The sequence below is a fragment of the Oncorhynchus mykiss genome, chromosome 21 (genome assembly GCF_057628025.1).
Source record: "Oncorhynchus mykiss isolate SJ-2025 chromosome 21, ASM5762802v1, whole genome shotgun sequence".
NCBI lineage: Eukaryota > Metazoa > Chordata > Actinopteri > Salmoniformes > Salmonidae > Oncorhynchus > Oncorhynchus mykiss.
This window is the reverse complement of record NC_143042.1, coordinates 48861188-48884000: the sequence shown is the minus strand read 5'-3', so window position 1 is coordinate 48884000 and position 22813 is coordinate 48861188. Positions and strand designations below refer to the sequence as shown.

Below are 22813 nucleotides of genomic sequence, written 5' to 3'. Positions count from 1 at the left end.
GGGTTTCGTGAACTTGTGGCTCGTGTGGTGTTGATGGCCATGAGCAGACAGAAAGAACATCTCAGAGAATGCCAAACTATGTGAGTAGAATACTGATATTATGGCAGACGTTTGATAGAATACAAAAAGGAGTTGTGTTCTCTCTCTCTCCCTCCCTCCCTCCTTTCCTCTTTCCCTACCACCTTCTCTCCCTCTCTTCCACAACCTGCTACAGTAATTGCACATACAGGCTCTTTATACGGACCGTAATGGAGGTTTTATATATTTAACATATATCTTTAAAGAGCTGAGGAGATTTCACAGACTTCACTACTGACTTCTAATCAGAGAGAAAGTGGTAAAGGGAAGAGGGAGAGTGGCGGGAGAGAGGGGGGAGAGGGGGCAGAGAGAGAGGGGTGCAGAGAGAGAGGGGAGCAGAGAGAGAGGGGGTGAGAGAGAGCGGGGAAAGAGGGGGGTGAGAGAGAGCGGGGAAAGAGAGAGGGGGGAGAGGGGGGGGAGAGAGAGAGAGAGGTGGGAGAGGGGGCAGAGAGAGAGGGGTGCAGAGAGAGAGGGGGTGAGAGAGAGCGGGGAAAGAGAGAGGGGGGTGAGAGAGAGCGGGGAAAGAGAGAGGGGGGAGAGGGGGGGGAGAGAGAGAGAGGGGGGTGAGAGGGGGGGAGAGAGAGAGAGAGGGGAAGAGAGAGAGAGCTGGGAAGAGAGAGAGAGGTGGGGAGAGAGGGGGGGCGGGGAAAGAGAGATGGGGAGAGGGGGGGAGAGAGTGGTGGGAAGAGAGAGAGAGGTGGGGAGTAGAGAGAGGTGGGGGTGGGAGCGGGGAAAGAGAGAGAGAGGGAGAAAAGAGAGAGGAGGGAGAGAGAGGGGGAAAGAGAGAGAGGGGGGAAAGAGAGAGGGGGAAGGGCGGGTGAAGTGCACAAGAAGATAAGTTCTGTTGTTCCAACTTTCAACTTGAATTCTAGCTTCCTCTGTCTCAGGTCTGTGGCTGGTGTAGATGTGGACCCTGACTTGGTGCATATGGAGATGCAGGACACAAGTGGAGGTACTGTGCTGTTCTTTCAGTGTGCACGCATGTCTGGACTTTCTGTGAACTCTATCCTTACCCACTTCCTCACTGACTATACACTATTACAAAATGAGTACACCTACTTCCTCTAGTATCCCCTGAACACACATTGCCACCCTCAACTACCCATCTCTCATTTTCCTCCTCTCCATTCAAGACAAGTCTACTGTCTGTTCCACTCCCACAGGCACCAATAACCTTTCTCTCTCGATCCCTCTCCTTCTCCTCCTATTGGCCTGTCCCTCATCTGCCTCTGAAACCTCAGTGTAGACTCCGGTAATAAAGGGGGTGATGGGTTGACCTTCTAGTGAGGTCATGGTGGAGTCAGGGGGGAGTCAGGAAGAAGTCAGAGGGGAGTCAGGGGGAATTCAGTGCCCAGGTCCCCAGTCAGAGTGGATTGTCATATCAGCAGCCAGCCAGGTTAGCTCTGCACTACCCACCAAGGGGGTAATAGGAGTGTGTAGAGTGGAGGGTGTAGAAGGAGTGTGCGTGTGTGTGTGTGTGTCTGCATGCCTATGATAGAATGCATGTGTGTTTGCTTTAAAATGCTGAGCCATGTCTTCCCGCTCGGTACACTTTGACAACCCATCATTCCACAGAGTAGACCAGGAGAATAAAACAGACTGACACTGGAAGACAGGGAAAGAAGGAGAGGAAGGACAAATGAAGGAGAGAACATGTTAATGCCTTGTTTGTTACACAACACATCTCCCCTGATATGAAGTCACTTAAAACAAATCATCTTCCCCCCCAAAAAATGAGAAACAACTTCCAAATCCCATAGGTGTGTCTATACTTTCTGATGGGGAACTGAACATGCAGCTTAGAGTCTGGAACCTGTCATCTGGAACAAGCCTGGGCCGTGTTTTTTTCAGAGAACCAGAGAGGCTGTCTGTCTGGCCCAGCTGCCCAGGCAGGAGAGCTCTTCCCTGGGCTAGGCAGAGCCACATGGTCCTTCTCCCCCCCACCCTCCCCCCACCTCTCCATTGCACGGCAGCTCCCACTTCCAGACGGATGGGCTAGAGGGGCCTGGGCGACCAGGCATGCCAGGCCAAGCTGTTCCCCCTGCGCCCCCCGTCACCCTGGGTCCTGTCAAGGTTAAACGATGGCAGGTACCAGGGGGGACGGATGGTGGCCTGGTGGCCTGGTCACACAATCTACCTGAGCCCGAGAGAGAGGCCTAAGGCCAGCACACAAGCCTGGGACTTGCCTAGGGTCTATGCCCAGGGATGGTGAGTGATGAGGGGGTAGATGGGAGGTAGGGGTGGAGGGTTGATGGATGAGGCTGGCAGGGTCTGTGTGTGTGTCGTTAGGGAGATTGATGTGGAGCGTGGCGAGGCCACTAATGCAGACACATGGACACACTGTCGTCTAGTCACACATCCAGATACACAAAGCAACACAACAAACAGGTCTACACAGACTCACATAAACAGGTTAACCTGGTTTAACTCTATTAAAACATCTCCACGTTCCATCAACCAGGCTTTCACACTGTCCACATAATTCATGTGGTAATCGATGTCTGTAGGGCCAAAACTATTATTTTCCTCATTTTTTACTTTCGTTTTACTTTCCAGCTGCACATTTTTCCCCAAGTCCTTGTCAGCCTCCTTGGGGTGCTGAGAAGTATTTATGTCTGTAATAAAACACTTTTGTGGGGAAAACCCCATACTGATTGGCTGGGCCTGGCTCCCCAGTGGGTGGGCTTATGCCCTTCCAAGGCCCACCCATGGCAACATCGCTAGCTTGTCATCTCCCTGACGACTCTTGCCACTACAGTTGTTGCTGATGCAGATGCTGTGTGTGAAATTCAGTACGGTTCAGCGTAACCCCACCCCACACCATATCTAACGAAACAACCTTAAAATTGGTACATTTAGCGTTTTACATCAACAAATATCCTTCAATTCATTGGATTTTTATGTCTTATCAAAATGAAATTAAACCAATAAATACATTTACGCAATTAAATATATTTCTAAAAAACATTTGTACATTGTCCCCTACAATAATGTGTATTCTGGGGGTGGGGCTCTAACAACTGCACCCTTAATTCTCTCTCCCCAGGGTACCTGTATGTAACCTGTCTGATCCAGAACTGCTCAGACAAGACCGTAACGGCTCAGTTCCTGGGGAAGATTGACCACAACTCTCTCTCAGTCCAGGACGACTACATATTTGTCAAGGTAAAGACACATTTATTATAAAACCCCTTTGTATTTGTGATATGTCTTCACGATTGTTTGGTTATAATGTGCCACAATGGTATAGACACAATGGTATTGGAAGCTTGCTTGATTTTATACAACCTGTGTTTATCCAGGTTAGTGTTATTGTCATAACATTTATTTTTCATGAGAGACCTGGTCCAAGACAGCAGCAGGGGGGGAACAACGTTTCAGACACGTCTCATAGACAAATCAGAAACAAAACACAAAATACATACAGAAACATCTGAGATAAAAATCAACCATATGTACCACTGCATAAAATCCTAATGACATCCTCATGATTGAAATGTCCCTCTCTTAATCTACACACTTTGGCATTCATATATGAAGGAATGTTAATGAACGCTTGCTTATTAAGGAATGGTTGTTTGTAAGGACATTACACGTCATATGATGGAGCTCCCATTGTCACTAGTGGGCTTAATAGCTATAATAGTAGCTATACTGAAATAGTAGCTATAATAACAGCTATAATAGTATCTATAGTAGTGTCTATTGTGGTATATATAGTAGTATCTATAGTAGTATCTATAGTAGTATCTATAGTAGTATATATAGTAGTATCTATAGTAGTATCTATAGTAGTATCTATAGTAGTATCTATAGTGGTATATATAGTAGTATATATAATAGCAGCTATAGGAGTATCTATAGTAGTATCTATAGTAGTATCTATAGTGGTATATATAGTAGTATATATAATAGCAGCTATAGGAGTATCTATAGTAGTATCTATAGTAGTATCTATAGTAGTATCTATAGTAGTATCTATAGTAGTATCTATAGTGGTATATATAGTAGTATATATAATAGCAGCTATAGGAGTATCTATAGTAGTATGTATAATAGTATACATATATAATAAAAGCTATAGTAGTATCTATAGTAGTATCTATAGTAGTAGCAATAGTAGCTATAATAGTAGCTATAATAGTATCTATAGTAGTGTCTATAGTAGTATCTATAGTGGTATATATAGTAGTATATATAATGGCAGCTATAGGAGTATCTATAGTAGTATGTATAATAGTATACATATATAATAACAGCTATAATAGTATCTATAGTAGTATCTATAGTGGTATATATAGTAGTATATATAATAGCAGCTATAGGAGTATCTATAGTAGTGTCTATAGTAGTATCTATAGTAGTATATATAGTAGTATCTATAGTAGTATCTATAGTGGTATATATAGTAGTATCTATAGTAGTATCTATAGTAGTATTTATAGTAGTATCTATAGTAGCATATATAGTAGTATCTATAGTAGTATCTATAGTGGTATATATAGTAGTATCTATAGTAGTATCTATAGTGGTATATATAGTAGTATCTATAGTAGTATCTATAGTGGTATATATAGTAGTATATATAATAGCAGCTATAGGAGTATCTATAGTAGTATCTATAGTAGTATATATAGTAGTATCTATAGTAGTATCTATAGTAGTATCTATAGTGGTATATATAGTAGTATCTATAGTAGTATCTATAGTAGTATCTATAGTAGTATCTATAGTAGTATCTATAGTGGTATATATAGTAGTATCTATAGTAGTATCTATAGTGGTATATATAGTAGTATATATAATAGCAGCTATAGGAGTATCTATAGTAGTATCTATAGTAGTATCTATAGTAGTATCTATAGTAGTATATATAATAGCAGCTATAGGAGTATCTATAGTAGTATCTATAGTAGTATCTATAGTGGTATATATAGTAGTATCTATAGTAGTATCTATAGTAGTATCTATAGTGGTATATATAGTAGTATATATAATGGCAGCTATAGGAGTATCTATAGTAGTATCTATAGTAGTATCTACAGTAGTATCTATAGTAGTATCTATAGTAGTATCTATAGTGGTATATATAGTAGTATATATAATAGCAGCTATAGGAGTATCTATAGTAGTATCTATAGTAGTATCTATAGTAGTATCTATAGTAGTATGTATAATAGTATCTATAGTAGTATCTATAGTGGTATATATAATGGCAGCTATAGGAGTATCTATAGTAGTATCTATAGTAGTATCTATAGTGGTATATATAGTAGTATATATAATAGCAGCTATAGGAGTATCTATAGTAGTATGTATAATAGTATACATATATAATAACAGCTATAGTAGTATCTATATTAGTATCTATAGTAGTAGCAATAGTAGCTATAATAGTAGCTATAATAGTATCTATAGTAGTTGCTATAGTAGTATATATAGTAGTAACCTTAGTAGTAGCTATAGCATAATCTATAGTAGTATCTATAATTGTATCTATAGTAGTAGGTATAGTATTATCTATAATAGTAACAATAATAGTAGCTATAATAGTAGTTATACTGTAGTAGTAGTTATAGTAGTAGCAACAGTAGTATCTCTAGTAGTAGACACTGTCACGGCCGTTAAAAGAACTGGACCAAGGTGCAGCGTAGTGAGCTTTTATCTCTTTTATTCGAAATGACGGCGTCAAAACAATAAACAATACAAAACACACCGTGAAGCTTAAGGCTATGTGCCATCATACAAAGTTAACTTCCCACAAACACAGGTGGGAAAAAGGGTACCTAAGTATGGTTCCCAATCAGAGACAACGATAGACAGCTGTCCCTGATTGAGAACCATACCCAGCCAAAACATAGAAATAGAAAATCATAGAAACACAAAACATAGAATGCCCACCCCAACTCACGCCCTGACCAAACCAAAATAGAGACATAAAAAGGATCTCTAAGGTCAGGGCGTGACAGTACTGCCCCCCCAAAAGGTGCGGACTCCGGCCGCAAAACCTAAACCTATAGGGGAGGGTCTGGGTGGGCATCTATCCGTGATGGCGGCTCAGGTGCGGGACGCAGACCCCGCTCCACCGTTGGCTCACCCCACTTTGGTGGCACCTCTGGTGTGGGGACCCTCGCCGCCGACCCCGGACTGGGGACCCTCGTTGCGGGCCCCGGACTGGAGGCCGTCGCTGCGGGCTCCGGACTGGAGGCCGTCACTGGGGGCTCCGGACTGGAGAACGTCGCTGGAGGCTCCGGACTGGAGGCCGTCTCTGGAGGCTCCGGGCTGGAGGCCGTCTCTGGAGGCTCCGGGCTGGAGGCCGTCTGGAGGCTCCGGGCTGGAGGCCGTCTCTGGAGGCTCCGGGCTGGAGGCCGTCTCTGGAGGCTCCGGGCTGGGCGCAGGCACAGCACTCACCAGGCTGGGGAGACACACAGGAGACCTAGCTCTGGGAGCAGGCACAGGACTCACCAGGCTGGGGAGACATACAGGAGGCCTCTTCCTTGGCCGAGGCACCGGATACACTGGGCCGTGGAGACACACTGGTGGCCTCGAGCGCAGAGCTGGCACCACCCGTTCTGGCTGGATGCCCACTTCCACCCGGCAAATGCACCGAGCACACCGGCCTGTGAATGCTCGGCTGAGATCACCCATAGCACGGGGCCTGACCAGTCACATGCTCGCCACGGTAAGCACAGGGAGTTGGCTCAGGTCTCCAACCTGACTCTGCCAAACTCCCCGTGTTTCCCCAAAACAATTTTTTGGGGGCTGCCTCTCGGGCTTCCTTGCCAGCCGTGTTCCCTCATAATGTTGCCGCTCCGCCTTAGCTGCCTCCAGTTTCTCCCGTGGACGGCAATACTCCCCAGCCTGCCTCCAGGGTCCCTTACCATCCAGGATCTCCTCCCATGTCCAGGAGTCCTTTTTACCACACTGCTTGGTCCTTTGGTGGTGGGAAGTTCTGTCACGGCCGTTAAAAGAACTGGACCAAGGTGCAGCGTGGTGAGCGTACATTTTCTCTTTAATTCGAAATGACGGCGTCAAAACAATAAACAATACAAAATACACCGTGAAGCTTAAGGCTATGTGCCATCATACAAAGTTAACTTCCCACAAACACGGGTGGGAAAAAGGGTACCTAAGTATGGTTCCCAATCAGAGACAACGATAGACAGCTGTCCCTGGTTGAGAACCATACCCAGCCAAAACATAGAAATAGAAAATCATAGAAGGGGGGGACAAAATGACGCCGTAGAGAGAACACTGTGTTTCAGCGAGCTCCCGTGGCATTCATAAATTTATATTTTTACATTAATCTCCTAGGTTGAAAAAGTGGTAGAATTGGCTAAATAAGTTATCCTACAATGAGTCTTGACGGCTATTTCTCAACAATCTCTGACAACATGCTCAACAAAACTACTAAGAACTCGACCAAATCCACCATCCCTGTAGATGTGCAGGAGGAGCTAGCTAACGTTAGCGAAGCTAACAACATTGCGGATGCAGGCACAATGGACCTGGTGATTCAAAAGATGACTGATAACATTATTAAAGTGACCAATGTTAAGATAAGAACAGTCTTGGAAGTAATAGCAGGCCATTCAACTGAACTACAGAGGGTTGTGAAACGTGTTGATGAGGCAGAAGGAAGAATTGCTACAGTGGAAACTTCAACTACATCTATGGACACTAAGATAAAAGCACTTGAGAAACAGGTGCGCGAAATGGCGGAGCACATTGACGACTTGGATAATCAAGGACGCAGATACAATATTCGTGTTGTGGGACTCCCGGATAATTCTGAAGGGACACGTTCAGTAAACAATTTTGAGGAATGGATCCCTGGCTACCTACAAATGGACACTAAGGCTGGTCGTGTGAAGCTGGACAGAGCCCATCGTTCTCATGCACCAATACCCGGTCCCAACCAGCGCCCACGGCCAGTGGTTATAAAGTTCCACAACTTCACCGACAAGCAGCGCGTCATGGACGCGGCTAGAAACATCGGTTCTGACGGTAGTCAATGTAAAGGTCCAAAGGTCTCATTCTTCAATAATTATTCCACAGCGGTTGTACGAAGAGGCAAAGTGTTTGATGAGGCGAAGGCTCGACTCAAGAGAATGAAGATGGACTACGCACTGTTGTACCCGGCCACATTGAAGATTATGGTCAACGGATCGCCTGAAAAACTCTACACACCTGAAGAGGCTGCTGCGTTTATTGACTCTCTCGGGTAAATAACTTCACGCTGCACCTCCGCAGCATTGGATAACTTTTTTAGTTTCATTTGAATCTGATCATGAATGTGAGTTCTCACATAATCCGTCTCAGTAATATTCGTATCTTTATTATTTTTCTTGCTAAAGTAACTGCCTCTATAGCTCAGGCTGAGATATGTGTGAATCCATATTGGTGCCCAAGCTTGGTTTTAGGTGGAAGAGCCTCAATCTCCTTCTATTGATTTTCATTTCCATATTTATAAAGGATGAGGCTATTGAGTGCAAAATGCGGACTTAAGAGTCTACATTGGAGAGTTGAAATCCCCTGCATGTTAGCTAGTGGGAAAACCCGCTTTTGGATCTTTACAGGTTTCATTTTTGGGTTTAGTATAGTTCGAGTTCAGGGTTCATATCGTTTGTTTATGCTCGGTGAGATAGAAGAGAGTTCAACACATGGAAAAAGGTACCACCCCACTTCTACAGTTGGATTCAGTCTGGATATTGAATGGTCAAAGTAAAATGGCAGGTAACAGACTGCTTGTATGTACATGGAACATTAGAGGGAGCCATAACCCTATTAAAAGGAAGAAGGTACTGTCTTTTAAAAATATATATATACAGTGCCTTGCGAAAGTATTCGGCCCCCTTGAACTTTGCGACCTTTTGACACATTTCAGGCTTCAAACATAAAGATATAAAACTGTATTTTTTTGTGAAGAATCAACAACAAGTGGGACACAATCATGAAGTGGAACGACATTTATTGGATATTTCAAACTTTTTTAACAAACCAAAAACTGACAAATTGGGCGTGCAAAATTGTTCAGCCCCCTTAAGTTAATACTTTGTAGCGCCACCTTTTGCTGCAATTACAGCTGTAAGTCGCTTGGGGTATGTCTCTATCAGTTTTGCACATCGAGAGACTGACATTTTTTCCCATTCCTCCTTGCAAAACAGCTCGAGCTCAGTGAGGTTGGATGGAGAGCATTTGTGAACAGCAGTTTTCAGTTCTTTCCACAGATTCTCGATTGGATTCAGGTCTGGACTTGGCCATTCTAACACCTGGATATGTTTATTTTCTAAAGATTCCATTGTAGATTTTGCTTTATGTTTTGGATCATTGTCTTGTTGGAAGACAAATCTCCGTCCCAGTCTCAGGTCTTTTGCAGACTCCATCAGGTTTTCTTCCAGAATGGTCCTGTATTTGGCTCCATCCATCTTCCCATCAATTTTAACCATCTTCCCTGTCCCTGCTGAAGAAAAGCAGGCCCAAACCATGATGCTGCCACCACCATGTTTGACAGTGGGGATGGTGTGTTCAGCTGTGTTGCTTTTACGCCAAACATAACGTTTTGCATTGTTGCCAAAAAGTTCAATTTTGGTTTCATCTGACCAGAGCACCTTCTTCCACATGTTTGGTGTGTCTCCCAGGTGGCTTGTGGCAAACTTTAAACTACACTTTTGATGGATATCTTTAAGAAATGGCTTTCTTCTTGCCACTCTTCCATAAAGGCCAGATTTGTGCAATATACGACTGATTGTTGTCCTATGGACAGAGTCTCCCACCTCAGCTGTAGATCTCTGCAGTTCATCCAGAGTGATCATGGGCCTCTTGGCTGCATCTCTGATCAGTCTTCTCCTTGTATGAGCTGAAAGTTTAGAGGGACGGCCAGGTCTTGGTAGATTTGCAGTGGTCTGATACTCCTTCCATTTCAATATTATCGCTTGCACAGTGCTCCTTGGGATGTTTAAAGCTTGGGAAATCTTTTTGTATCCAAATCCGGCTTTAAACTTCTTCACAACAGTATCTCGGACCTGCCTGGTGTGTTCCTTGTTCTTCATGATGCTCTCTGCGCTTTTGACGGACCTCTGAGACTATCACAGTGCAGGTGCATTTATACGGAGACTTGATTACACACAGGTGGATTGTATTTATCATCATTAGTCATTTAGGTCAACATTAGATCATTCAGAGATCCTCACTGAACTTCTGGAGAGAGTTTGCTGCACTGAAAGTAAAGGGGCTGAATAATTTTGCACGCCCAATTTTTCAGTTTTTGATTTGTTAAAAAAAGTTTGAAATATCCAATAAATGTCGTTCCACTTCATGATTGTGTCACACTTGTTGTTGATTCTTCACAAAAAAAATACAGTTTTATATCTTTATGTTTGAAGCCTGAAATGTGGCAAAAGGTCGCAAAGTTCAAGGGGGCCGAATACTTTCGCAAGGCACTGTATATTGATATCGCCCTGTTGCAAGAAACTCATTTGGATGATAAGGAGCATCTGAAATTACAGGGGGGTTTGGTCAAGTGTTTTTCTCATCCTTTACATCCAGAAATAGAGGTGTAGCATTTCTTGTGAAAAATAACTTACCACTTAAGGTCTTGAATTGTGTGAAATATAAATGTGGTCGCTTTGTTATAATTAATAGTACTTTACAAGGGCAGAACATTTCCATAATGAATATTTACTTCCTCCCTGCCCACCCCCCTGCTCACCCCCCTGCTCACCCCCCTGATTTCCTCACTAAGGTTTTTCTAGACTTTTCAGAATTAAACTTGGACACTGCAGTGGTTGGAGGAGATTTTAACTGCTTGTTGAACCTCCTTATTGATAGGTTTCCCAGCGGTATAGCTTCACTCTCTCCTCAAGCTAAGTCACTTAAAGCTATTTGTGATGATCTGGGGTATGCGGATGTCTGGAGAACTTTTCATTCCTCCAACAGAGAGTTCACTTTTTTCTCTGCACCTCATGGATGTCAGACTACAATATATTACTTTTTTATGCCCAGGACGTCTTTGCAGTCTGTTTTATCTACTAGGATGGGAAGCATAGTCATATCTGATCATGCGGAGGTGACCCTGGACATAAAACTCAACGGGGCATTCAATCGGTCAAGACGTTGGAGGTTGAATACAACCATTCTTAAAGACCATACATTCACATCATATTTTATTACAGAGTTTAAAGCATTTTTCTCTATTAACTCTCAATCAACAGATAACCCCTCGCTCCTTTGGGAAACCTGTAAAGCGTACGCCAAGGGTCTGATTATGTTATACACAGCTACTAAGAGACGGGAAAAGCGTGAAAAGCCAAAAATGTTAGAGGGTGAATTAGGAACTAAAGAGAAGGACTACATTAAAACGCCCACTCCTGCCCTATTAAAGGAAATATCAGTCCTTAGATCAACGTTGGACTCTCCTAACACAGGACGCTGAAAAGAAAATTAGATTTGTCAGGCAAAAGCTATATGAACATGGCTATAAGCCAGGAAAGTACTTGGCATACCGAGCTAAAAAGAGAGCTGACTCTCAGTGTTACGGTGCGTGAATGAGGACCCAAAAGCGAATCAACTTAAACAGAGCTTCTTTAATTACCAAACATAGGTAGGCTCAGATGGACCGGCAGATTCCGACAGGACAGGACAAGGTTACAGCAAACATGACGGCAGTCTGGTTCAGGCATGAATGACACAAACAAACAAGAATCCGACAAGGACAGGAGCAGAAACAGAGAGAGATATAGGGACCTAATCAGAGGGAAAAAGGGAACAGGTGGGGAACGGGGTGAATGGGTAGTTAGAGGAGACAAGGGACAGCTGGGGGAAAGCGGGGGAGAAAAGGTAACCTAACACGACCAGCAGAGGGAGACAGGGTGAAGGGAAAGGACAGAGACAAGACAACATGACAGTACATGACAGTACCCCCCCACTCACCGAGCGCCTCCTGGCGCACTCGAGGAGGAAACCTGGCGGCAACGGAGGAAATCATCAATCAGCGCACGGTCCAGCACGTCCCGAGAGGGAACCCAACTCCTCTCCTCAGGACCGTACCCCTCCCAGTCAACTAGGTACTGATGACCACGGCCCCGAGGACGCATGTCCAAGATCTTACGGACCCTGTAGATAGGTGCGCCCTCGACAAGGATGGGGGGGGGGGGGGGGGAGACGAGCGGGGGCGCGAAGAACGGGCTTAACACAGGAGACATGGAAGACCGGGTGGACGCGACGAAGATATCGCGGAAGAAGAAGTCGCACTGCGACAGGATTAATGACCTGAGAGATACGGAATGGACCAATGAACCGCGGGGTCAACTTGCGAGAAGCCGTCTTAAGGGGAAGGTTCTGAGTGGAGAGCCAAACTCTCTGACCGCGACAATATCTAGGGCTCTTCGTTCTACGCTTATTAGCAGCTCTCACAGTCTGCGCCCTATAACGGCAAAGTGCAGACCTGACCCTCTTCCAGGTGCGCTCGCAACGTTGGACAAAAGCCTGAGCGGAGGGGACGCTGGACTCGGCGAACTGAGATGAGAACAACGGAGGCTGGTACCCGAGGCTACTCTGAAAAGGAGATAGCCCGGTCGCAGACGAAGGAAGCGAGTTGTGGGCGTATTCTGCCCAGGGGAGCTGTTCTGACCAAGACGCAGGGTTGCGAAAAGAAAGACTGCGTAAGATGCGACCAATAGTCTGATTGGCCCGTTCTGCTTGACCGTTAGACTGGGGGTGAAAGCCGGAAGAGAGACTGACGGAAGCCCCAATCAAACGGCAAAACTCCCTCCAAAATTGAGACGTGAATTGCGGACCTCTGTCCGAAACGACGTCTGACGGAAGGCCATGAATTCTGAAAACATTCTCAATGATGATTTGTGCCGTCTCTTTAGCAGAAGGAAGCTTAGCAAGGGGAATGAAATGAGCCGCCTTAGAGAACCTATCGACAACCGTAAGAATAACAGTCTTCCCCGCTGACGAAGGCAGTCCGGTGACAAAATCTAAGGCGATGTGAGACCACGGTCGAGAGGGAATAGGAAGCGGCCTGAGACGGCCGGCAGGAGGAGAGTTACCGGACTTAGTCTGCGCGCAGACCGAACAAGCAGCCACGAAACGACGCGTGTCATGCTCCCGGGTGGGCCACCAGAAACGCTGGCGAATGGAAGCAAGCGTACCCCGAACGCCAGGGTGGCCGGCTAACTTGGCAGAGTGAGCCCACTGAAGAACGGCCAGACGAGTAGGAACGGGAACGAAAAGAAGGTTCCTAGGACAAGCGCGCGGCGACGGAGTTTGAGTGAGTGCTTGCTTTACCTGCCTCTCAATTCCCCAGACAGTCAACCCGACAACACGCCCCTCAGGGAGAATCCCCTCAGGGTCAGTGGAGGCTACTGAAGAACTGAAGAGACGAGACAAAGCATCAGGCTTGGTGTTCTTAGAGCCCGGACGATAAGAAATCACGAACTCGAAACGAGCGAAAAACAGCGCCCAACGCGCCTGACGCGCATTAAGTCGTTTGGCAGAACGGATGTACTCAAGGTTCCTATGGTCAGTCCAAACGACAAAAGGAACGGTCGCCCCCTCCAACCACTGTCGCCATTCGCCTAGGGCTAACCGGATGGCGAGCAGTTCGCGGTTACCCACATCATAGTTACGTTCCGACGGCGACAGGCGATGAGAAAAATACGCGCATGGGTGGACCTTGTCGTCAGAGAGGGAGCGCTGAGAAAGGATGGCTCCCACTCCCACCTCTGACGCGTCAACCTCGACAACGAACTGTCTAGAGACGTCAGGTGTAACAAGGATAGGAGCGGATGTAAAACGATTCTTGAGGAGATCAAAAGCTCCCTGGGCGGAAACGGACCACTTAAAGCACGTCTTGACAGAAGTAAGGGCTGTGAGAGGAGCTGCCACCTGACCGAAATTACGGATGAAACGACGATAGAAGTTTGCGAAGCCGAGAAAGCGCTGCAGCTCGACGCGTGACTTAGGGACGGGCCAATCAATGACAGCTTGGACCTTAGCGGGGTCCATCTTAATGCCTTCAGCGGAAATAACAGAACCGAGAAATGTGACGGAGGAGGCATGAAAAGTGCACTTCTCAGCCTTCACAAAAAGACAATTCTCTAAAAGGCGCTGGAGGACACGTCGAACGTGCTGAACATGAATCTGGAGTGACGGTGAAAAAATCAGGATATCGTCAAGGTAAACGAAAACAAAGATGTTCAGCATGTCTCTCAGGACATCATTGACTAATGCCTGAAAGACAGCTGGAGCGTTAGCGAGGCCGAAAGGAAGAACCCGGTATTCAAAGTGCCCTAACGGAGTGTTAAACGCCGTCTTCCACTCGTCCCCCTCCCTGATGCGCACGAGATGGTAAGCGTTACGAAGGTCCAACTTAGTGAAAAACCTGGCTCCCTGCAGGATCTCGAAGGCTGAAGACATAAGAGGAAGCGGATAACGATTCTTCACTGTTATGTCATTCAGCCCTCGATAATCTATGCAGGGGCGCAGAGACCCGTCCTTCTTCTTGACAAAAAAAACCCCCGCTCCGGCGGGAGAGGAGGAGGGGACTATGGTACCGGCGTCAAGAGCTACAGACAAATAATCCTCGAGAGCCTTACGTTCGGGAGCCGACAGAGAGTATAGTCTACCCCGGGGGGGGGTGGTTCCCGGAAGGAGATCAATACTACAATCATACGACCGGTGTGGAGGAAGAGAGGTGGCCCTGGACCGACTGAACACCGTGCGCAGATCGTGATATTCCTCCGGCACCCCTGTCAAATCACCAGGCTCCTCCTGTGAAGAAGAGACAGAGGAAACAGGAGGGATAGCAGACATTAAACATTTCACATGACAAGAGACGTTCCAGGAGAGGATAGAATTACTAGACCAATTAATGGAAGGATTATGACAAACTAGCCAGGGATGGCCCAAAACAACAGGTGTAAAAGGTGAACGAAAAATTAAAAAAGAAATGGTTTCACTATGATTACCAGAAACAGTGAGGGTTAAAGGTAGCGTCTCACGCTGAATCCTGGGGAGAGGACTACCATCCAGGGCGAACAAGGCCGTGGGCTCCTTTAACTGTCTGAGAGGAATGTCATGTTCCCGAGCCCAGGTCTCGTCCATAAAACAGCCCTCCGCCCCAGAGTCTATTAAGGCACTGCAGGAAGCTGACGAACCGGTCCAGCGTAGATGGACCGACAAGGTAGTGCAGGATCTTGAAGGAGAGACAGGAGTAGTAGCGCTCACCAGTAGCCCTCCGCTTACTGACGAGCTCTGGCCTTTTACTGGACATGAAGTGACAAAATGACCAGCGGCACCGCAATAGAGACAGAGGCGGTTGGTGATTCTCCGTTCCCTCTCCTTAGTCGAGATGCGGATACCTCCCAGCTGCATGGGCTCAGCACCCGAGCCGGCAGAGGAAGATGGTAGTGATGCGGAGAGGGAGGCGACGGAGAGCGCGAGCTCCTTTCCACGAGCTCGGTGACGAAGATCAACCCGTCGCTCAATGCGAATAGCGAGTTCAATCAAGGAATCCACGCTGGAAGGAACCTCCCGGGAGAGAATCTCATCCTTTACCTCTGCGCGGAAACCCTCCAGAAGACGAGCGAGCAAGGCCGGCTCGTTCCAGCCACTGGAGACAGCAAGAGTGCGAAACTCAATAGAGTAGTCTGTTATGGATCGATTGCCTTGACATAGGGAAGACAGGGCCCTGGAAGCCTCCTCCCCAAAAACAGATCGATCAAAAACCCGTATCATCTCCTCCTTAAAGTCTTGATACTGGTTAGTACACTCAGCCCTTGCCTCCCAGATTGCCGTGCCCCACTCACGAGCCCGTCCAATAAGGAGAGATATGACGTAGGCGACACGAGCAGTGCTCCTGGAGTAAGTGTTGGGCTGGAGAGAAAACACAATATCACACTGGGTGAGGAACGAGCGGCATTCAGTGGGCTCCCCAGAGTAACACGGCGGGTTATTGATTCTGGGCTCCGGAGATTCGAAAGCCCTGGAAGTGGCCGGTGGATCGAGGCGGAGATGGTGAACCTGTTCTGTGAGGTTGGAGACTTGGGTGGCCAGGGTCTCAACGGCATGTCGAGCAGCAGACAATTCCTGCTTGTGTCTGCCTAGCATCGCTCCCTGGATCTCGACGGCTGAGTGGAGCGGATCCGAAGTCGCTGGGTCCATTCTTGGTCGGATTCTTCTGTTACGGTGCGTGAATGAGGACCCAAAAGCGAATCAACTTAAACAGAGCTTCTTTAATTACCAAACATAGGTAGGCTCAGATGGACCGGCAGATTCCGACAGGACAGGACAAGGTTACAGCAAACATGACGGCAGTCTGGTTCAGGCATGAATGACACAAACAAACAAGAATCCGACAAGGACAGGAGCAGAAACAGAGAGAGATATAGGGACCTAATCAGAGGGAAAAAGGGAACAGGTGGGGAACGGGGTGAATGGGTAGTTAGAGGAGACAAGGGACAGCTGGGGGAAAGCGGGGGAGAAAAGGTAACCTAACACGACCAGCAGAGGGAGACAGGGTGAAGGGAAAGGACAGAGACAAGACAACATGACAGTACATGACACTCAGTCAATTGCCACTATTACTGTAGAAAAGGCCCATGGAGTTGGTGGAATAATCCTTTAATTCATTGCCATTTACTCAGCTGGGCCAGGGGCGCTTTAATTAGGTCAGGTGGAAATGTCCGACAGATCTCAACTCCACAAAAGGACAAAATTGCCATCGCCTGATCTCGCTGCTTTCTCTTCCTTAACTCCATCTGATCCAGAAGTTCTGTGCGTCCGTGAATCCACACTACCCAGTAAATATACCTCTTTATGGTTAAAGGAATTCCTGCCTCAGTCTCATCCATTCCTCTGTCACCTGACACGTGACCACCTGTTCACCTTCACTGTCAGTCATCCTACCTGTCCAGCTACCCACACAGATTCCACATCTTTCAATTACTGATTCTGATGGCAATCAATTATATGAAAATAAATTGATAAATTACTAATTTAAGAAATTTTATGCGAACCTTTATGCCTCAGAACTCCCAAATGATGCACCCAAATTAATGGAGAACTTCTTTTCTAAGATTGAGCTCCCTACTATCTCCGAAGAACAGAGGTCTCTCCTTAATGCCCCTATTACAGAGGAAGAGATAATGCTCGCAATTAAGAATTTGCAAAATGGTAAGCCCCCAGGACCAGACGGGTTTTGTAGTGAGTTCTATAAAGAGTTCCATGGCCTGATCCTTGAGCCATTGCGTGATATGTTTAACCACTCATTTTCAAATGACCAGCTCCCTCAAACGCTGAGAGAAGCCAACATATCACTTATTCTCAAAAAGGGAAAATGTTGATTCTCTTGTTCCTCGTACAGACCAATTTCCCTTCTGAATGTGGATAGAAAATTGCTTTCTAAAATTTTAGCCACAAGATAAGAGGACTCACTGCCACTAATTGTGAAAGGAGACCAAACTGACTTCCTGAAGGGCCTGAAGGGTAAGTCATGCAGGCTGCTTCTTAATGTAATTCAAGCCTACCAACAAAGTGCTATGGATGGTCTTGTGCTCTCCCTAGATGCTGAGAAAGCATTTGATCGTGTGGAGTGGTCTTACATATTCTAAATAAATTTGGTCCAGGGGACAACTTTATAAAATGGGTGAACGTTTTATATGATGATCCTCGGGCTGCTGTCCTTACTAATGGGCTAAGGTCAAATAGCTTCTCTATATACAGAGGTACCAGACAGGGCTGTCCTTTGTCCCCTCTCCTATTTGCACTTGTTATGGAACCACAGGGTAACGCCTGCTATACAGGGGCTGCTCATTGGTGAAGTTCACCATAAAATAAGCTTGTATGCTGATTATGTCCTGATATTCATCTCTAGTCCCGAGACTTCAATTACATCTCTTATTAATATTATTGAATTATTCACCTAATTCTCAGGCTACAAGATTAACATAACTAAATCAGAGGCTATGCCACTTGGTAACCTTCACTCTGTACCTAATACTTCTCACCCCTTCCTTTTTAAATGGTCTCCCTCAGTTTTTATGTATCTGGGTATATTTGTAACTCCTAAATTCCAGCAAATGTTCAAAGCCAATTTTGTTCCATTGTTTGATACAATAAGACAGGATCTGGAGCGCTGGAACTCTCTCCCGATTTCTTGGTTGGGTAGAATATCCCTCTTGAAAATGAACATTTTATCTAGACTACTTTACCCAATCCAAATGATCCCAGTATTACTCTCCAATAAGGTAATAAAGGATGTAAATGGTATCTATAATAGTATCTATAGTAGTAGCTATAGTAGCAGCTACAGTAGTGTCTATAATAGTAGCAATAATAGCTACAGTAGTATCTATAATAGTATCTATTGTAGTAGCTATAGTTGTAGCTACAGTAGTATCTATAATAGTATCTATTGTAGTAGCTATAGTAGTAGCTACAGTAGTGTCTATAATAGTATCTATAGTAGTAGCTATAGTAGCAGCTACAGTAGTGTCTATAATAGTAGCAATAATAGCTACAATAGTATCTTTAATAGTATCTATAGTAGTAGCTATAGTAGCAGCTACAGTAGTATCTATAATAGTATCTATTGTAGTAGCTATAGTAGCAGCTACAGTAGTATCTATAATAGTATCTATAATATTATCTATAGTAGTAGCTACAGTAGTATCTATAGTAGTATCTATAATAGTATATATTATAGTAGCTATAGTAGTAGCTACAGTAGTGTCTAAAATAGTATCTATTGTAGTAGCTATAGTTGTAGCTACAGTAGTATCTATAATAGTATCTATAATAGTATCTATAGTAGTAGCTACAGTAGTATCTATAGTAGTATCTATAATAGTATCTATTATAGTGACTATAGTAGTAGCTACAGTAATGTCTATAATAGTATATATTGTAGTAGCTATAGTTGTAGCTACCGTAGTGTCTATAATCGTAGCAATAATAGCTACAGTAGTGTCTATAATAGTAGCAATAATAGCTAGAGTAGTATCTATAGTAGTATCTATAATAGTATCTATAGTAGTAGCTACAGTAGGAGCTATAATAGTATCTATAATATTATCTATAGTAGTAGCTACAGTAGTATCTCTAGTAGTATCTATAATAGTATCTATTGTAGTAGCTATAGTAGTAGCTACAGTAGTGTCTATAATAGTATATATAGTAGTAGCTATAGTAGCAGCTACAGTAGTGTCTATAATAGTAGCAATAATAGCTACAATAGTATCTTTAATAGTATCTATAGTAGTAGCTATAGTAGCAGCTACAGTAGTATCTATAATAGTATCTATTGTAGTAGCTATAGTAGCAGCTACAGTAGTATCTATAATAGTATCTATAATATTATCTATAGTAGTAGCTACAGTAGTATCTATAGTAGTATCTATAATAGTATATATTATAGTAGCTATAGTAGTAGCTACAGTAGTGTCTAAAATAGTATCTATTGTAGTAGCTATAGTTGTAGCTACAGTAGTATCTATAATAGTATCTATAATAGTATCTATAGTAGTAGCTACAGTAGTATCTATAGTAGTATCTATAATAGTATCTATTATAGTGACTATAGTAGTAGCTACAGTAATGTCTATAATAGTATATATTGTAGTAGCTATAGTTGTAGCTACCGTAGTGTCTATAATCGTAGCAATAATAGCTACAGTAGTGTCTATAATAGTAGCAATAATAGCTAGAGTAGTATCTATAGTAGTATCTATAATAGTATCTATAGTAGTAGCTACAGTAGGAGCTATAATAGTATCTATAATATTATCTATAGTAGTAGCTACAGTAGTATCTCTAGTAGTATCTATAATAGTATCTATTGTAGTAGCTATAGTAGTAGCTACAGTAGTATCTATAATAGTATCTATTGTAGTAGCTATAGTTGTAGCTACAGTAGTATCTCTAGTAGTATCTATAATAGTATCTATTGTAGTAGCTATAGTAGTAGCTACAGTAGTATCTATAATAGTATCTATTGTAGTAGCTATAGTTGTAGCTACAGTAGTATTGTCACGCCCTGACCTTAGAGAGCCGTTTTATTTCTCTATTTGGTTAGGTCAGGGTGTGATTTGGGGAGGGCATTCAATGTTGTCTATTTCTTTGTTTTGGCCGAGTATGGTTCCCAATCTATCGTTGTCTCTGATTGGGAATCATACTTAGGTAGCCTCTTTTCCACCTGTGTTTGTGGGTAGTTATTTTCTGTTTAGTGTCTGTTTACCTGACAGAACTGTTCGCTGTTTCTGCAACTTCCACATGACTGGCCTGAACAAGCTGCTCTTGAACTTCCACATGACTGGCCTGAACAAGCTGCTCTTGAACTTCCACATGACTGGCCTGAACAAGCTGCTCTTGAACTTCCACATGACTGGCCTGAACAAGCTGCTCTTGAACTTCCACATGACTGGCCTGAACAAGCTGCTCTTCAGCTTCTACATGACTGTTCTGAACAAGCTGCTCTTCAACTTCCACATGACTGGCCTGAACAAGCTGCTCTTCAGCTTCTACATGACTGGCCTGAACAAGCTGCTCTTCAGCTTCTACATGACTGGCCTGAACAAGCTGCTCTTCAGCTTCTACATGACTGGCCTGAACAAGCTGCTCTTCAGCTTCCATGTGACTGTTCTGAACAAGCTGCTCTTCAACTTCCACATGACTGTTCTGAACAAGCTGCTCTTCAGCTTCCACATGACTGTTCTGAACAAGCTGCTCTTCAGCTTCTACATGACTGGCCTGAACAAGCTGCTCTTCAACTTCCACATGACTGTTCTGAACAAGCTGCTCTTCAACTTCCACATGACTGTTCTGAACAAGCTGCTCTTCAACTTCCACATGACTGTTCTGAACAAGCTGCTCTTCAACTTCCACATGACTGTTCTGAACAAGCTGCTCTTCAACTTCCACATGACTGTTCTGAACAAGCTGCTCTTCAGCTTAGCTCAGCAGGCAGTGTTAGTATTTTGAGTATCTTGCATTTACTTTCCCCCAGTGAGATCACGGGCCGTATTCACAAAGTGTCTCAAAGTAAACGTGTAGAATCTGGTCCCCCCCCTGTCTTATTCATTATAATCTAAAATGAAAAACTGATCCTAGATCAGCACTTACCACAAACAGCCAAGCAGACTCTATTGAGCTGACACCACTGATCTATCACAGTGCTAACTAACGTTCACACTACCCCCATACTGTCAAATATTATGATGTCAGATGGGCTTTTTGTTGTTGTTGCAGGTCAGCACTTGTCCTCTCTGATTTTCTGATCCCACCTCCGCATGACGTCATCATTACCAAAAAGCATTATTTTGGGTTTGCTATCTCTCTCTCTCTCTCTCTCTCTCTCTCTCTCTCTCTCTCTCTCTCTCTCTCTCTGTCTCTCTCTCTGTCTCTCTCTCTGTTTTTTTCTCTCTGTCTCTCTCTCTGTCTCTCTCTCTCTCTGTCTCTCTCTCTCTATCCCTCCCTCTATCTTGCTCCCTCTCTCTTGCTCCCTCTCTATCTCTCTCATTCTCTCTCGTGTTCTTTCCCTCCTTCCCTCCCTCCCTGCCTCGCTCTCCCTCTCTCTATCCCTCCCTCTCTCTCTCAATTCAATTCAATTCAAGGGGCTTTATTGGCATGGAAAACATGTGTTAACATTGCAAAAGTTAGGTAGTGAGGTAGATAATATACAAAAGTGAAATAAACAATAAAAATTAACAGTAAACATTACACATACAGAAGTTTCAAAACAATAAAGCCATTACAAATGTCATATTATATATACAGTGTTTTAACAATGTACAAATGGTTAAAGGACACAAGATAAAAGAAATAAGCATAAATATGGGTTGTATTTACAATGGTGTTTGTTCTTCACTGGTTGCCCTTTTCTCATGGCAACAGGTCACAAATCTTGCTGCTGTGATGGCACACTGTGGAATTTCACCCAGTAGATATGGGAGTTTATCAAAATTGGGTTTGTTTTTGAATTCTTTGTGGATCTGTGTAATCTGAGGGAAATATGTGTCTCTAATACATTGGGCAGGAGGTTAGGAAGTGCAGCTCAGTTTCCACCTCATTTTGTGGGCAGTGAGCACATAGCCTGTCTTCTCTTGAGAGCCATGTCTGCCTACGGCGGCCTTTCTCAATAGCAAGGCTATGCTCACTGAGTCTGTACATAGTCAAAACTTTCCTTAATTTTGGGTCAGTAACCGTGGTCAGGTATTCTGCCGCTGTGTACTCTCTGTTTAGGGCCAAATAGCATTCTAGTTTGCTCTGTTTTTTTGTTAATTCTTTCCAATGTGTCAAGTAATTATCTTTTTGTTTTCTCATGATTTGGTTGGGTCTAATTGTGCTGCTGTCCTGGGGCTCTGTAGGGTGCATTTGTGTTTGTGAACAGAGCCCCAGGACCAGCTTGCTTAGGGGACTCTTCTCCAGATTCATCTCTCTGTAGGTGATGGCTTTGTTATGGAAGGTTTGGGAATCGCTTCCTTTTAGGTGGTTGTAGAATTTAACTGCTCTTTTCTGGATTTTGATAATTACTGGGTATCGGCCTAATTCTGCTCTGCATGCATTATTTGGTGTTCTACGTTGTACATGGAGGATATTTTTGCAGAATTCTGCGAGCAGAATCTCAATTTGGTGTTTGTCCCATTTTGTGAAGTCTTGGTTGGTGAGCGAACCCAGACCTCACAACCATAAAGGGCAATGGGCTCTATGACTGATTCAAGTATTTTTAGCC

The 22813-nt window shown here is 44.3% G+C and overlaps 1 protein-coding gene across 5 annotated transcripts in view; it reads left to right on the top strand.

The window, feature by feature from the left end:
• The window catches only part of LOC110500892 (VPS10 domain-containing receptor SorCS2), a 421840-nt gene that overhangs the window by 349775 nt on the left and 49252 nt on the right, over nucleotides 1–22813 (top strand). For all 5 annotated transcript variants that reach the window (XM_090214886.1, XM_036958237.2, XM_036958238.2 and 2 more), the window contains exons 6-7: nucleotides 966–1030; nucleotides 3125–3243. In XM_090214886.1, coding sequence (XP_090071012.1) covers nucleotides 966–1030; nucleotides 3125–3243 — 184 coding nt within the window. The remainder of the gene's footprint in view (nucleotides 1–965; nucleotides 1031–3124; nucleotides 3244–22813) is intronic.